Source organism: Hypomesus nipponensis, chromosome 15 (genome assembly GCF_054491055.1).
Source record: "Hypomesus nipponensis isolate SF chromosome 15, ASM5449105v1, whole genome shotgun sequence".
NCBI classification, from domain to species: Eukaryota; Metazoa; Chordata; class Actinopteri; order Osmeriformes; family Osmeridae; genus Hypomesus; species Hypomesus nipponensis.
In genome coordinates this window covers 8924263-8941928 of record NC_140375.1, presented here as the reverse complement: position 1 = coordinate 8941928, position 17666 = coordinate 8924263, and the positions used below count along the sequence as shown (strand labels likewise).

Here is a 17666-nt window from a genome sequence, read left to right as displayed (position 1 = left end):
AACAGAAGAGTACCATCTTAGAGTGAAAGGCTGGAACAAAATAAGGGTTTTCAGACTTAATGTCAACCCGGAATGGTAATCCTATTTCTGCATGCAGGGGAGGCAGGAGGATTCTGTCTGAGCCTGACACAGTGCTGTGACTTACTTATTCACGCTGTCACCCATCCTACAACAAAATGCATTAGAGCGGTGGTATTCCTGGGTATTTGGTTGGAGTACTCCACCATCCTATAGAAAGCCCAGGTGCAGAAGCCAGACAGCGCTGTTCATAGTCTAAGCGCGTGCTCAGTCTGCAGGTCTCAAAAGATCACCTGAGGTCACACTTAAAGCACACATGTTTTTGTACAGAACCCCCCCCCCCCCACACACACACACACACACACAAACAACGTGGATATGTACTATTGTGGTCATTGACTTTATTCAGAGGAGAAGCAAGGCAGCAAATTCAGCTCCAAGTTTGTAAAGAAGTGCTGACCAGATGGAGTTTTCTCTGTCCATGTAGGTCACTGGTGTAACTGTGTAAAATTTTGAATTAAATTCCAAAAATCATAACATGTAGCCTGGAATCATTCTGATGCTCTTCCACGGATCTACTGCAATATGCAGTAGTATAAAATAAATTGTAGTTGGACCTGCAGATCTCTGGTGTGACATGCCACCAGTCAGAGAACAGAATCAAATACATACCTGTGCACAAACACACATTAATGCAAACAGGGTGTCACTCACACCTAGCACCTGAAGAGCCCTGCTACACTTGGATGACATTCTGTAGATCCCTGTGGAGAAGTCCAAGCTGTGTGCCTTAACACAATAATTGGGATGTATGATGCAATCGCTGAACAAGGCCATCACTCAAATTGCTAACACAGTACCTAATCATAAATCTGGTAAACCTTCTGGCAGGAGTTCATCAATCATTGGTTATGACTGTAAATAGCAGATGCCTTGGAGCTATGGATCTCCATAGTAAACGCCTCTGATGTGATTAGAATGACTGACGGATGAAGCATGAACGAGCCCATGAGGGTTTCAATGTGAAGGTATGGCCCCAACCTAATTCCATAAAGATATTTTCGTGGCTTACTGTGGAACAAAGGCGTAGCTCAAAATCAAACGTCAGTTTAAACACATTATATAGCCATGTCTACCTCTTCTACCTCTTCTAGACTTATAGTACTTATTCCCCCCTTTTTCCCTGACATAATAATACTTTCTGTTACATTTCCATTGCTGCAGGCTTTGGTAGTGACCCTGCTGGAGTTCTGTGTACAGTGCATGAATCAGGCCACTATCGACATTCCCAATACTTCCACTGTGTTACATGATGATTCCTGACATTTTGGTCACGCGCTGTCACGCTGCAGGTTCCCTATTCTCAGCATTGTTCTGGAGGAAAATGTACAGCCATCCTATCCCTGCTGCTCAGTGAGTCATTGCAAACCCTCCCGGGCGTAGAGCAGTCAGCCTGGCCAGAGTCAAGGGCTCTGCCACCCGCTTGCCAAGACCAAGCTCCAGATCTCCTCAGATGGGTGTCTATTCAGAGAAGCCCATATGGTCACACTGACATTGCATCAGATGTCACTTGCTCTATAAATATATCGAATTTAAAAGCGGGTTTGTGTAGGCTTTGTGTTTTTACAAAACAATATGCATGCTTATGATGATGGGAAGTGTTCTGTTTAATGGTCTGTGTCTGTGTTGAACATTTTGTTTGGGAGGATTGCGTCAAACCTTTTTCACGGGTGAGAGAACAGGATGTGAAATTGGTAGTGCTCGTCTTTTTGACTCAAGGCTCAGAATAACTCGACACATTCAGTACAAATATCCCATTTAGAATGCATGGTATGGGCTTTCAACTTTCAGACCTTCTTATTTTTGCCAAGAATATTATGTAGAATTTCTGAGCATTGCTGTACTTGGATGAATGGGAATTTGTGTTTTCTTTTGGCATCTGTTTCCTGTTAAAACAAGGAAACTGATCCTTTGTTGTCTGCCCCAGAGCAAAGAGGAAGGTGATGGGGAACCCTGGATGGTGAAGCTGAAACAAGTGAGAAAGAGAGGAAGAGGAGGAGAGGAGAGAGATGATCACCCCAGCCCTGAGGGAAGCACTGACCAAGCAAGGTAAGGCCGCGAGTCCACACCTTCATGACCAGAGAAGCAACCAAGGTTGGCCTGGTAAGAACCAAGCTTGCATTTTCACTTCTAAGTATCTTCATCAAGGTGTGCAATATGTTCCGCAAATACCAACATACTGTATCAATGATTATATAAATTGTCTCTGAAAAACCTATGCAATATATTAAGGCATATTTTCTTTTTCTATGAAAACTACTCTTACAACATCGGCGGTTCCAAAAGCTTAAAAACACCTTCTTAAGCTTACTGTCTTATGAAGGTATCAAAAAGAATCATGTCATTAAGTCATGTCACATATTTTTCATTTCAAGAGTAAAACCACCACACGCTTGTACATTTGGTGGCGAAAGAGGAGGGGGAAAGCCAATTAGACTTTTTGTTTTGCTGAAATGTATAATTTTCAAAATGATTGGCAGGTCAGTTTTTTTCTACTTTCTATTGAATTTTCTAAAGCTTTTTTTGATAAGCTGTCCAACCTTTCAGTTTGCTGGTCTTTGAAGCTAATTACTTTGCCATTCTGTACCAGTGAAACACCAGAAAGTCTGCACCTCACATTCGATTATATTTATTTAAGCAATTGTTCTTTGTTTCCTGCCAGCTGCAGACTTGTTTACCCAGGCAGCTTTTTTAATGAAATTGCAACCCGCACTGCAGTCTTTCTCTCCCTTCTGTCGGAAACATCTGAAATCGCCACATCCTCAGCATGCAGAGGAGAGTGGTGCTGGGGAGTCTGTGTGTCCTAATGGCTCTTAATAATGCAACTCCGTCCAATTACCCCCCTCTGCCTACCCCTCCATGAGGGATCAGTCCCTGGGGGTCTCCCTCCCCGCTCCTACACATCCAGGATTTCTCTAGCATACGGATGTAGAACTTATGCCAGGAGATATTATTTTCTGTATTCACCGATATGACAATATTTGGCCCCACACATCTTTGGGTTTTTTTTGCTGATGGGGAGAAAGAAACTAGGAAATGATTAACCCTTCAGAACTATCGGCTTCTGTAAAGAGTGTTACCAGGCATTTGCCTTGGTTTCAGTGTTTAAATTGATTTCTGCAGTACTACTCCAAAGCCACTAGGGTGTGTGACATATAATATGTATACACATTTTACTTGCTGTATATAAAATATATTACAGATTAAAATACAATACTGCAAATTCCCCAAGGTAGTGCTTTGTCAGCATAGCAAGGCCTTAGAGATTGCCCAGGCTCAAGCACAGAGTATTATAAACACATAGCCTCGATTTAGCCCTCCGGTGAGAACTATCGCTCAGCTCACTTGTGGTCGGCAACAACCCTCCACTGTGAGATTATATCATATATAAAACATGCTCTGTAAGCGTGTAATAGCCCTCTCCAACGACCAACTATCGACCCTAGTCCACTGTTTAATGTCGACTGCACAAAGTCCCTGTAGGCTTGCCAAGGTTCGATTTGAGATGAAATAACTTGGTATTTGTTAAGACACACTTTCTCAAACCTGGCCCTTGTTTCCTTGTAGGAACTGTAGTGTTTACTGCTGTATATTCAGGGAGACTAATTTGAATTCTGTAACAACAGAGCTGAAGAGACCCTAAACGTAACTTCATACAACTCAGTTACAATGAGACATGGTTCGATGATGGTCTATGTATTTCTGCGTTATGGACTCGGAGGCTCAAGCCAGTAGTAAGAGAATATTCCTACAAAGAGTACACGCTCCTAAGAAGCTCTTAGCGTTAAGAGCTTCTTAACGAATCTGGGAAACACGGCCAATGTGTGCAATGTTTTTGGTGTTCCTTGTTCTATTAGCTAACAGATCATTTGACAGTGTATACGCTAATACAATATGACAAGTATTGAGACTGTCATTTTATAGACAGTGGCAGTACACAGTATTGCCTGAGGCCCTTCTAACCCTGTTAGAGTATCAGTGTGAACTGTAGAGCCTGTATGCCTGAAGCTTAGACATTGTCTGAAGGTTTGATAGTAGTAGTGTAGGTAGAGGGTCACCATGAGTTTGCCCAGAGACTTGCATGGCTTGTCAAATAACCTGAAATCCCCCCCTCCACACACACACTGCCTCTCTCTGTCGCTTTTATTTGTGTCAATGCATTTGCATTGAATAAAGCTTCCTCAAACAATAGTCATCCCTCTGCACATTGAGGTCAGCGGTAAATGCAGCTTTGATGCTTGCAGATAGAATTGGTGTCCATTGGAGTCATTCAATATACTGACATCAGGAACTGAAACAGAAACTGACGGTCACAAACACCAACATATGAAAGGTTCAACTTAAATGTGTCCATTCTAAACTCAATGCACCCTAAAATGTCTAACATTTTCCAATCCTCCACAAATTGCTTCTTACCTCTTCACCAGGGACCAAAATAGAAACTCAATTTAAATGTTGCACTCTTTTGAAATGCCATGGAGGGCCCTCCTTGAACCTCCAGAGGGGATCTGGAGATCCCAGGCACTGGAATGTATCTGGATTCTTTAAAGGAGGCAAATAAAAGTATTCTGTTTGATGGGCTGACTTCAGAGGTAGGGGAGGGGGAGGGAGCCATCATTACTTCACACACACATCATCACATCTAACACTTTTTGAAGTTGCATACCTCATTTGAATGAGTGAGCTCCATTGGAATCTTAATCATAATTTTATTCATACCGCCAAGATATTTCAGTGACCACTTATTACAGTGGACCACTGACCGCATATTGTGGTACACTTGTAATAAGTTACATAAAAGGTAGTTGCAATGCGAAGAAAGTTAACTTCTTCTCCAATTTTTCAGCAGGTCATCTGGAATAGTTGGTAATTGGGGTTAGTGTATTACACTAATGAACTTGATTCTTCTTTTCCGTACAGGATACAAATTGATTGGAACTCACTCAGGAGTAAAGCTGTGTCGTTGGACCAAGGTAATTTAGAATCCAGAATCTTTAATGTCAAACTTCATATCCTACACTATCCTCATGCCACAGTACATCTTTTGTGAGGAATGTGGGTGACTACCCTTCCCCCCTCCCCATCTAGTCCATGCTGAGGGGAAGAGGAGGCTGCTACAAACACACTTTCTATGGCATTGAGTCTCACAGGTGTATGGAGACAACCCCTAGCCTGGCCTGTGCTAACAAGTGTGTCTTCTGCTGGAGGTACGTTCATCCATTATTTGGAGGGATTTAAATCAAGTGCCTTTTGAAACCACTTCTGCCTTGTACGAATGTTTACTCTCTGAGTTTGTCTCCCCTTTTGCTTACCACAACGCAAAGCTATGTTGGAAGCACTGCTTATAGCCCTGTGAAGGTCAAGTGTCTGCGATCTCTCATTTACCCTCGTTTACTCAGGCGTGTTCTCCTCTCAACCGCGACACGTTGTTAACTGCAGCCGGGAACAATCAGCGATCCCTGTCATGGACTGACGTCATCTCCGACCCGTCAGCTTAATGAGTTAGTGACTAACGAGGGCCTGATTAATGGCTGGGCTAATGGGAGATGGAAAGGTAGAAGCTGATGCATTGTGACATTGGGCAAGAGAGGGAGAGGGCGAGAACTTTTCTCCTCATGTTATGCTACTTTAGAGAGGATGACTTTTAAAACCTCTGGTGAAATGTCTCTGCTCTGTGTGTGACTGCTGAATGAGGGGTCTGTCAGGGACGATACGCCAGTCTCACTTGAGGTGCCCAATCTGGGGCAACAGGTATAAGGCATTCTTTAGGGCACAGATGTATTTGGTCCATGGTCAAGCACCAGGGGGCACCAAAGATGTTGGGGAGTGTGAAACCGTATTTGAATTTGTAAACGATGGCACATTTTCATGATAACCCTGCACTTACTGCAGGATCACCTGGTACAGCTAATTAAGAGCTTGATTTTAGGTTGTGGAGTCAGGTCTGGAATCAAGAAACACTGGATTTGAGTTCTTAAGCCTTACCTTATGCACTGATGCCTACTTTAGCTGCCCATTCTTTATATCTACGTGTTATCATTTTACAGATAATTGTTGTGAATGAGAGTGTGCAAACAGCGAACCTGCTGTACCCCTTGCCCTTTTGGTGATCTGAGGTGAGCTGAAAGGTTCAGGAAAGGGCATTAGAAGTGGATGTCAGTTGGATTGTTACCAAGGCACCCCACTGTGGGCATAGACATGCCAGTCTGGGCCTGCTGGCGTGAGCGGGTGTCCGGGGTCGGGTTGACCAGAGCTGTCCCCTCTCATCCTCTCTGTGTGGCCTGGCAGACACCACACTAACCCAGTGGGAATGGAGTGGCGCTGGAAAATGGACCCTCCAGAGAAGATCTTGCTGGAAGCCATGGAAAACCATCAGAATATGATACGCCAGTTCAAAGGTCAGTGCGCACACCCGTGTGTGCTAATACATGCTCACACACACACACACTAACATCCCATTCAACAGTGTCATCAATCATCCTCACAGCTATGGCATCCACTTGCCTGAACTTCATTCCCTGCATCTTGATGTGTCTGTACTTAACATACTTTCTACCAGTTCATTCTATCATCTTCTCCCATCTCACATGGGTAATTTGTCTTTTGGAATTGGGACATCATTAATGAATGACGTAATTATTGAGTTAACTTTGACTGTTACCAATATGTGCTACTGCATAGTGCTGTATTGCTATTGTATCGGTACACTTAATTATGGTTTAGTGGTTCAAGTTATTACACAAGTGAAACGTGGTATGGGGGAGGTTGGGCTCTCCAAGGGTAAGTGGATGTTATCAAGTGTTTTGTTTTGGTAACACAATCTTCATATGCCCCTTTGTAAAATCCATTTACCCCCTTACATCCCCTCCCAATACAGTCCTCTTATGCCCTTGTAATAAAATATTCCACACATGTAATAGCCTATCCACAAAAACATAATACTATTTAATTACAAAGCAATTCATGTTTTTATTGTAGGTATTACAACTACTGTATGGAGTTACATGATGGTTAATGTAACCTTGTTGTAAAGTGTTGCCAAAGTGTATTTTTCTTTCTCATTGTATAAAAGATACCAGATGTAGATTTGAAGATGATGTCTTGAAGGACAGTTTGCCTCAGTCCTCACCTTACAGTGGTATGGTTCAGCATTCCAGCTGCACTGTCTCCAGGCTCACTTAGTCATCATTACCCGGTCTGCTTGACTGACCTACGGCTGTCACACACCTCTGTCTGGAGTGGGACGCACTTGTCACCGCAAGATGACCTCTTCCTGACTGCAAGATTTAGAGGTTCTGACAAGCACAGGCTGAAAAGACAAATGGCGCAGGTTCTACGTCAGTCTTCATTTGCAGTTAGTCAAGAAAGTTTTTGCCATTTTTATTTTAGGCTGGCATGGATAGCAGTCTGACAGGTTGTTTCCATAGACGGATTATAATTTCATATTTTTGTTGCTTAGTGGTTTTACACGTTGCTGGTCTTATACTTATCTTGCCAAAATAAGATTGTTCTGACATCTTTCTATCAAATAAATTGTGACAAGATGACAGTAGCAGTGCACGTTAATGCATCTAGCCAAGAAATCTAAAGAACATTGCTGAACCCCATAAAACGAAATGAAGGGAATCATTATTATTATTATTATCTCCCTTCTTCAGCTGCAACAGGACTGAGTCAGCTTAGTTAAGAAGGACGGATTGTCCTGAAGTGCCAATTCCTTAGTTTAAAAAGATGGTCACTCCAATTATTTTCCCAAACTCAACCTTTTGACAAGCATCTGTATCTGACTAGTTAACAAAATGACTGCCTTTCAAATACATTTATGCATCTTGGAGAGCACATCTGATTAAAGGCCTGCAGTGGGACCAAAAGGGAACTGAGCCAGAGAGTCAATCCAGTTGGGCACTGAAGTGACGGAATCATTAATCCTTCCTAATGATCGGGATTTGCTCATAGCCGCTGGGCTGTACTCGACAGCAGCCAACGACAGTGTCTGTTTCTTATTTGTAAAGCTGTTGAGTCGCCAGGGAATAAGGATGCTTTGTAGTTAAGTTTGACTTTTCTACAATTAGATATTATGAGTTAATGCCATTAGTGAGAATCTAAACCTCATGTTGATTGAGTACTGGTGCACGTAGTGTCAAACTGGATGCAGCACACTGAGATTATTTGGCCAGCAGTTTTTCCTTGGGTTTGATTTTGAGAGATTCTGTATTTTTCAAAGATGATGTATTCAGTTCTTGAGGACATTAGAGGGCTTTAATCATATGCTTGTGTCCTTTAAAGCAGGACCCAGTTCCAATTCAGTGTACACCAGCACTCCCAAACTTGACTCATTGCAACGGGCCAGAGAACTTTGTGTACTTGTTGCTTAGCCCCACTTCATCAAGTGCCGCAACGAGTGAACGAACAATCCAGTCTTGCAAGAATGAGCGCTCTTAGTGGGACTGTTAACTATACGTGTGGGAGTTGAATGGGATTTCTTTCTTATCCTTAATATCAATGATATTGTAATGAGGTTTCAGGGGCCCACGTTGGCACATTTGTATTGTCCGTTCTAGTTGTTGTGTTTTATGAATGCAATGAAAGTGTGATTTCTCCTGAGGCCTGATTGAGTGCCATGGGAATGCTTTGATTGCTTTTTAGTTTGGCTTCTTTCACTATAAAGCTGTTTCATGAAATTGAGTTTTCCATAGAAATGTAGCAGAGCTCCTGCTAGCCGCCTGGCCTCGTCAATGGAAAATGTGTTATGATTTCATTGTTGAGTCTTGTTGTTCTCCTCGTCTTGTAAGGCATAAGAAATCAATCACACCCTGGATGTTTGAAAGTTTCACCTTTTTGTGCTTTGTTTGAAGAACAAAGGTTTAGATTCACTCTTTTTCATGTATACATTTTTTTACACACGCAGAAACTTTCATCACATGTATATATTTTTCCAGATATTTAACAGTTTTTTACAAACATTATTATTATAAGCTATTAATTTAAGGAAGAACTACCAAAATAATCATGTCTATTTTTGCAGATTATTTTAGGTAATTCATTCTCGTTAAGATGTACTGTATCACGAAAACAACAACCTGCCAAAAACATGCTAATAAAGATTAATGGCACTTTGTTCTGTCAAGGAAGGCAACGTTTAAGACAAACTACAGTCACAGCTACGGTAGACATACAGAAATCAACTGGCTGTGTTCTAAAATGTTACGGTTAAATATTTAATGTCAATTTAGATTCCTGCCTCACTGAGGTAAGGTAGCAATGTCTCCTTATCTCAGAGCTGTGTGTGTGTCTAACTGCTTCAAGCGTGTGTTCATACGCACATTGAGACGGCTGCCAGCAGAAGCAGCCTCTTTGCTGGGAAATGGGTAGGGATCAGCTGGAGAAGCAGGGCTACCAGTGGAGCGAGGGAGGGGGCCCTGCACCAGCCTCCCCCAATGTAAAACACTTTTGGCTGATGGATACAAAAACTTCTGATGATAGTAGCTGTAACTTACACACAATGGAATTATTCATCATTACTTGCTTACCTAATCATTTCATCCTTCAGATCAACACCAATACAGACCAGAGGTAATGTATAGTATAACGTCTAGCTTTCTCCTCCTGCTTCAGGATGACCTTTTGAACTTTTACCATATCTCTTCTGTCCAGGTGTGCCGGGAGTGCGGCCAGACCGCTACAAAGAGGGCCTGTCTGTGAAACACTGCGCGCTCTCCCTGGTTGGCGAGCCAATTATGTACCCCGAAATCAATGCCTTCCTTTGTCTCCTTCACACCCACCACATCTCCAGCTTTCTGGTCACCAATGCACAGTTCCCAGAGGAAATCAGGTAAACTAAATTAGGTAAACTAAAATAGCCTTTAGTTGGAACAACATGCTGTAGAGATTTCTTTTGAGGAGGTTTCTCCTGTGTACATTTTCGTTCAAGTGATTGAGGAGGCTTCTACTGTCCGTCCTTATGTGAGCTGCCACTCGTGTCCGAGGGTGGGTGGAGACAGCTTGTGGCAATTGAAGCTGTCTCTCAATTCAAGTCCCAATGCCAAATGTCTTCTCTACATAAAGGTCATCCTGGCTTTCCTTATTCTCTGCCAGCACCATTTCATTCATGCGCGAGTGACACCCTTTCTCTCTGACCCTTACCCCATGACTTTTAAAGCCTACACAGAGCCACTCCAAGGTTTCACAGGCGGGGTTGGGTCGCACCTGGGGAAGGCCTGATAAGAAGAACTCTGGGAGAAGAATTACAAATCACAGCCTTGCTCCGCCTGTCACCTGTGTCCGTCTGTCTGGTTGTCAGTCACTCTATATCGGGCATGGTGCATTAAAGCATCTTCGCCAGCTCCTCTGGCCTCATGAAAAATACATCCTCACCTCACATGCCTCTGCACACACTCATACACGTGCAAACCCTTATTCCCCTTATCAGCAGTAGCAGGAGGCCGTGGTGAGGAGCACAATGAGAAAAGAGGGTTTAGTGTCGGAGTCGAGGGAACACTGTTGTCAGTTCACAGTGTCTCTATCTGCAGTGCGGTAGTGCCTCATCCATCCGAGAACTGCATTCTCTGGCGACACAATAGAAACATTCATATGCTGTTGAATGTGTCTGTCTTGCAGGCTCATGTCTATGCATGTGACATACCTAGCTCCTTGCTGTAATATGTATTCAACAAAATTGTTATTAAATTGAGCATGTTAAAAGCAAGCAGCCACAGAGAGAACATTATATGTTGCATAGTCAGCACTGTGCCCATGTTTTAGTTATGTTGGCATCAGATTCTAAGGTTAAGTTGCCACACGGGAACCTGAAAGACCTGCAAGATGTTTGTAGTTAATTGTGCTGTAGTCGAAGAGTGGTTGGCAGCCATTTTTGTCATTTCAAGCACTGTTGAAGAGATTGATATTGCTATGGGCAGTTGTCTGGACTTTTTAAGATGTCTGTTTTCCATTTCAAAAATGTACTTTCTCGACACAGAAGTCTGCCAATACAAGGACTACGAGGACACTTGATGATTGAATAAGATGTACAATACAAATACAAACGGCTCAACAACCACTCTCTTATTTGCTAAACCTTGATTTCCTGTAAGTCAACATTGACCCTGCTCCGCTAAAGGTTCCTTAATTCATCAGAACTTTTTCCCTTTGCATTCAATCCCACTCCGGTCGCCCTACAGCATGTCTGGGTTTGCGTTCCTTGCTGTGTCATTAGCCTTGGCCTTGCCGTGTCTGTCACACACTGACTTATCACTCCCTAAACCAGAGCAGGCAGGCAGGACGGCATCAATCATCACCGTCAGGATTGTCTAGTCTTGGACAAGCTGTTGGAATTTATCGAGGTTGGACCCCCACCCCCATTATTGTGATTGGAAACAAGTGTTGGCCAACAAGAAGAGGAGATGAGAGGATAACAGGATGAGCCAAATTAAGTAATATTCCATAATTCTCAAACTTCTGCCTGAATGCAGAACTCTACAGTCCTGTGGAAATCCAAAGTCCTATTGAAATGCCTTAGGAATGCCTTTGCTCAAATACGTTTTGTAACTTCACATACAGATTCAGTCTATAATATTTATTGTCACAGATTTATTTTGTAGTTTAGTTATAACTACAGTACTTAAGCCTTCTCTCTTAGTTAAACCCATTTGCCTCCACATTGTGGGAGAAAAGACCCCGACGCTTCAGTCAGATGAAGACCACTATTCCCATTTGCTCCTCCTCTCTCATTCTCAGTCTTTGTCCTCCTTCTCTGAAATAAGAGTGCTTTGTATCTCTCTTCAAAGACCGCAAATCTCTTAATCAGCACCAGGCCTTAGACTAGTGAAGAGGAAGACATGGCTTACTGACATCTTTTATTTTTCAGTTTTGGTATCCTTTTTTTTTCTTTAGACCCCTCTTTTTTTGTCCTAATATCACATTCCTCATCTCCTCTCCAGGAATCTGGTGCCAGTCACACAGCTCTATGTCAGTGTGGATGCCAGCACAAAGGAGAGTCTGAAGAAGATCGACCGGCCGCTCTTCACAGACTTCTGGCCTCGCTTCCTAAACAGCCTGAAAGCCCTGGGTGAGAAGGTGAGGCCAGGAGGTCTGTGGAGGTTAAGATTTAGAGTCAGTATTATGTAGAACATCTTTCTACATTATTTTTTCTTCCTCTTTTTTTAGCAGGTAGCATTGGTATCCTTGCCGTAAATAATTTGAACATTTTGCTTTTCCACATTTGGTTGAAAATCTGTTAAATTATTTGTTAATTATTTGTGAATTCCCTCTACAAAAGTATGAATGCATAAAGTACACTCTTGGGTACAAACAAAAGGGTGGCGATGGTGAGATTGTTTGATATCACTGTGTAGACAACAAATATTCTACATTGTGATATTACTTCAATCTTGCAAACCCCTGGGTGGAGAAATGTAGAGAACAGTTATAATGGAAATGTTTTAGTTTTTATTTCTACAATGATGCGATTAAATTGCAGCTTCAAGTGTCAAGTGTTATGAGAGCTTTGATTAACAATTCGCTCATTAAATATTTATTTCTTGTTCATTTTATTTCAAGGCTTTTATGGTCACTCTCTTATGGCTTCCCAAAAATAGGTAGACTTTACAGTGGACTTGCATATAGTAACCTCACACACAAGACCCTGATCATTTGTATGGAAGTGGATGGAGTAGACCCCCCCTCCCTCCTGAAATGATTGAAGTTTGCAAATATTTTGTGTTGGAGTCCTTTGGGTCCCATGTGACACCACCTTCTTTAGAGTTTGTTTAATCTGGTCAGAGCTTGAGTAGAGTGGGCATTTCCCGTTTTTGTGATTGCTGACAAATTAGCGATTTGTGACAACAAGAGTTTTTATACAAAGTTCACAAACACCGGTTTTACTTGCAACGTTTCTTTTCCTGTTATTATATTTGACTGACAGCGGATCAAACTGCAGTGATTGGACCAGATTCCCAAATCTCTCCTGCTCCACTTCCCTGCACTTCCCTTCTTCTTGTTTCTCTTAGTTTCTGGGCAGAGGCAGCATCAGCCTGTGATTGAATTCCCAGAACACCTCCAGAAGAACTGCAAAACTGTATCATGAGATGAAGTGCCTGGTTCGTTGGAAGTGGCATTTGAAAGAGTATAAATTTCATCTTTAAACCTTTTTACCACATTGTAAAAACATGGTGATTAAGAGCTTTGCACTCTTTTTGCATCAACTATAAATCCAGGTCTGCAACATGGATTCAGGCAATCATTGACAGAAAACCTAAATGCGTCCAATTGCCTAATGAGGCCGTTTATCTGTGCGTTAGCATCAAGAATGTGCATGAGCACCTCCTGCTTCTATTCCTTGTGCAGTTTAAATCCTGTTCTACCGGTCTGGGTGAAGACTCGATTCCCGTCGATGCCAATATGAATGAACAACACAGCTCAGGCGGGTCTGGCGTAACAGCCTCTACAAACATGTGGGTTGTAAACAGTTTGAGGAAGAGCTCAGGCTATGGACAAGATGGGATCCTTACCACCTCATATTGTTGAGCTCAATCATGAATAATTCTATGCACCAAAATTTTGGCCGCCAGAGATTTTCGAAAGAGAAAAACGGCCGAAGGCGCTCAGCGCGCAGATTTCACTCTTGTTTCGTTCCAGCCATTATCACGATGTACCTAGCAAAGGGGGGTGATACAATGTGGAAATACTTCAAAGTTTCCGATAAGGAAATCAAATACCTCTTTGCTATTGCTTGTTTCGAAAGGATGTCAAACTGCTGGCAATTAGGACAACCTTTTCTGCTGATTCACTTTCCTTCCCTTGTCATTACACACTTATTATTTTACTGAATGAGATTCCACTTAACCATCCAGTGCCTCAGGTCCCAGTATACCAGGGAGGACTCATGATTAAGACCACCGGACAGTGATTGACATCCTGGTGGACTGGTATTTGACACCAGTGCCCTAAAGCACTATTCTGTTTAGCTCCACAGAATGACAGTTTCACTCCTCCAGTAAGGATGGGTCTTCAGTCTCAGGAAACACACAGATTTAACCAGAAGCCCACCATGTGCAAGCTTGTTGAAAAATGTTTATGCAGAATCCAGCCATTGTACATTGTAAAGCCTACAATGTCCTGCAGTGGCTTTTGTTGTTTAATCTCCAACTAGGGAAATACTGAAGTGGTCCATCCAGACCTTCTCCTGGTGCTGTGGAAGTGATGGAGCCATGCCTCGTTGTCAAGTTTCTTGAAAGAGAAACAGTCACCACCGTCCAATTATCTCTCCCCCCCCCTGTGCTGGGGGAGGGGCCATGCCCGGGGATCATCCTGCACCAACGGGGAGAACACCAGAGATCAGGCTGGATGTTCTTAGTCATACTCCAGTCCCCTGCAAGGCCGAGCTCTCTTCTCTTTTGTTCTATCCTCTTCAGTTCTCTCCTTTTTCTCTTTTGTCCTCCCATTCACACACTCACTTCATGTTCTCTCTTCATTTTTCAGTAACTTGTTAATGTATGAACATGCTGGAGGTGTTTATGATAAACTTGGTTGCAATAACGGTGAGTGATAGATCCTTCTGTTGAGAGAGTTTGATCGCCTCAGAGGGCCTGAGAACGATGTGGCCTTCTCAAAAGGATGTGCTCCATTTTGGAGAAAACAAATACATGAAGGGTTGAAATATGTGCTGTAGTGTTTTATGGCTTGACAGCTCTTTGAGATTAGTGCTTTAGAGCCTCTTCATCATAGTCCAGGCGTGCTTGTCGTTGTGATGTAATATCACGGTTTTCTGTTGTATTCTCAACCTTGGCTCTGAATTGTCCGTCAGGCTGCTCCCCGTATATTCAGAAGGAACAGATGCAGCCTCCTCTTGGTCTTCCTCTCTCCTGCTCTCACTCATTTTCTTCCTGGCTCGCTCACTCTCTGTCCATCTCTGTCACGACAGACAGATGGGGGTTGAGGCAGAGGCATCATGGCAATCTGGAAAGAGACAAGAATGCCATTTATGAATTATTCTTAACACACAATATTGGCACTCTCAATTAAGCATGTCATCTCCTGTGCTAATTATCTGTGTATTTTAATCCACAGTAATTACATCCCAACGACAACCAAATGACATCTCAGAGATGATGAATAACTCCAAAAACCCTTATTGCTATGCTCAGGACTTATGCAACACTTACTTCTCTTGCCACACTTCTCTTTGTCCGCGGCATAAAGGAAGACATTGGATCTTGATCTTTATTAAAGTCATTTGCGTTGTTAAGGCCTTCCTCAGTTTATCCAGTACAAGGAAATAAGTGAGAATTTGAGTGATTTGAGTTTCACTCAACTTTTTGAGTTATATGGTTTCAGTCAAATTTTCTTCCCTCTCATCATGTTTCTTCGCTCTGTGTGTTCAGAGACAGAGGACCGTGTACAGACTAACGCTGGTGAAGGCCTGGAATGTGGTGGAGCTGAAGGCCTACTCAGAGCTCATTGCATTGGGACAGCCAGACTTCATCGAGGTTAAGGTAGGCACACATATCTTCAGTGAAAGGAAAATGGAAAGTAAACAGGGAATTTGCCCTCATTTTCTTCTGCACGTATCTTTGTGTCTTTCTGCCTCTATACTGTCACTCTCCATGAGCCCTCCTTTATATTCTCCCTTCATTTCTATGATAATAAAGAGACTGTCACCTCTTAATGACCAAAGCAAACGTGTTAAACAATATTATTAATTGGTGGTCAAGGACGCGTAGCTAATGAATTTGTGATCTTTAAGTCCTAGACTCCAGTAAAACCCTTCAAAAATAATCTTAAAGTACTAAAAAAATCGGGGAAAAAAAGCAAAGACCGGTTCTGGTGTGCAGATTATGGCCGACATGCATAAAAGAGAATTATCTGAATGGATGATCCAGATGGCTTTTAAATGAGACCTCCAAGTCATCTTGAGACGATGTGTATCTCAGGCCGTACTGTTAAATCGATATGTCCCTAAGATTTATATACTGCCTATTAGTCTCTCTTGATGTCCCCCTAACCTGATGTGCGATTCGCTTGAGTGTCAGTTAGTAGAAACACCCCATTGACCCAGCCATGGTAATTAGTGTGATACAGTATGAATGACAGGGGAGGAATTTGATCTAGATTTGTCATAGTGATACAGCGGATCATTTAATTATATACTGTGTTTTTTGTGTTTTAACGATTTATTTATTTACAAGGCTTATTCAAATGACGGCTTGAAGAAATTGAAGTCAAACAGCAAGGTTTTCATTCAAACCTGAAAGGAACTTAGTTGGGGAAAAATTAATCCAGTTTGTTATTTGATCTTCCTATGATGAACACATTTGCAATAAATGTTTTTTTTTTGGCGAAGTATAACTTTAAAGTCAAACTTAAGATTTGAAATGTCTCCAAATCTCTCCAGACCCTATCGTGTTATCATATCCTCTCCTCTGAAAGAGGTGAGAGTTGCGAAGCAAGATGAGTCAGATGGCTGAGTGGTTAGGGAATCGGGCTAGTAATCAGAAGGTTACCAGTTTGATTCCCGGCCGTGCCAAATTATGTTGTGTCCTTGAGCAAGGCACTTCACCCTACTCGCCTTGGGGGGAATGTCCCTGTACTTACTGTAAGTCGCTCTGGATAAGAGTGTCTGCTGAATGACTTAATGTAAATGTAAGATGACTGATATTGCCTGCATTGTAAATACTTGAAAAGAGACAATATCATAGAACACCTTAGCTACAGAAAGCCCCCCCCCCCACACACACACACAGTCTCCAAAAATACACACACCTTCATTTGGAGGCAGGAGCATGCCTTGCATGGGTTGCTTAGCAACAGTGATGACCCACTTGGACCGAATGCTGTGCAGCAGGTTAAAGGCCCACCTCTCTTCTGGTCTCAGGGCCAATCAGAGTTAAGAAGTGGTGCCAAATAAAGCTGCCTTATATTCTCCTGAAACACACATGCACTCCCAACACAGTCTCGTCGATTGTACACAAGTGTGTGTACACACACACACATACATACACACACGAACAACCTCACCATGCTTGCACTGTCCATAATGCACTTTACACTTTTAAATACTTGAACGCACACACACACACACACTTGTTAATAAGTTGTTGGTTTAAAAAAAAGTTGTCTTTCTCAAGATACTGTCCTTGTCACAGAAGTCTCTACATCACTGTCGTCAAGCTGTATTAGCCGCAGAAGGTCGAGGACTGAGAAGTGTGTGAGTCATCAAACCACTCAGCAATCTTTCCAACTGGGCTCAGCAGAGACAGGATGGGCGTTACTTAAGAGTGCCACTTCAGCGTCACTGCTTAGAAGAGACCAGAAGAGCCAGAGAAATAAGACTGGAATGTAACGTGTGAAATGATGTTACAACTGTGTACTAAAAAACAGAGGGTTATATACAGGTGCATCTCAATAAATTTGAATATAATCAAAAAGTTTATTTATTTCAGTAGTTCGATTCAAAAAGTGAAACTTTAATATTATATAGATTCATTACACACAGACTGATATTTCAAATGTTTATTACTTTTAATTTTGATTATTATAACTGACAACTAATGAAAACCCCAAATTCAGTATCTCATAAAATTTGAATATTACCC

The 17666-nt window shown here is 42.3% G+C and overlaps 1 protein-coding gene across 1 annotated transcript in view; it reads left to right on the top strand.

Moving 5' to 3' along the window:
• Positions 1 to 17666, top strand: part of tyw1 (tRNA-yW synthesizing protein 1 homolog (S. cerevisiae)) — a 38358-nt gene that overhangs the window by 8400 nt on the left and 12292 nt on the right. Inside the window, 8 exon segments of the mRNA XM_084673594.1 lie at positions 2006 to 2055; positions 2057 to 2127; positions 4999 to 5051; positions 5167 to 5285; positions 6367 to 6476; positions 9733 to 9910; positions 12015 to 12150; positions 15456 to 15566. Coding sequence (XP_084529720.1) covers positions 2006 to 2055; positions 2057 to 2127; positions 4999 to 5051; positions 5167 to 5285; positions 6367 to 6476; positions 9733 to 9910; positions 12015 to 12150; positions 15456 to 15566 — 828 coding nt within the window.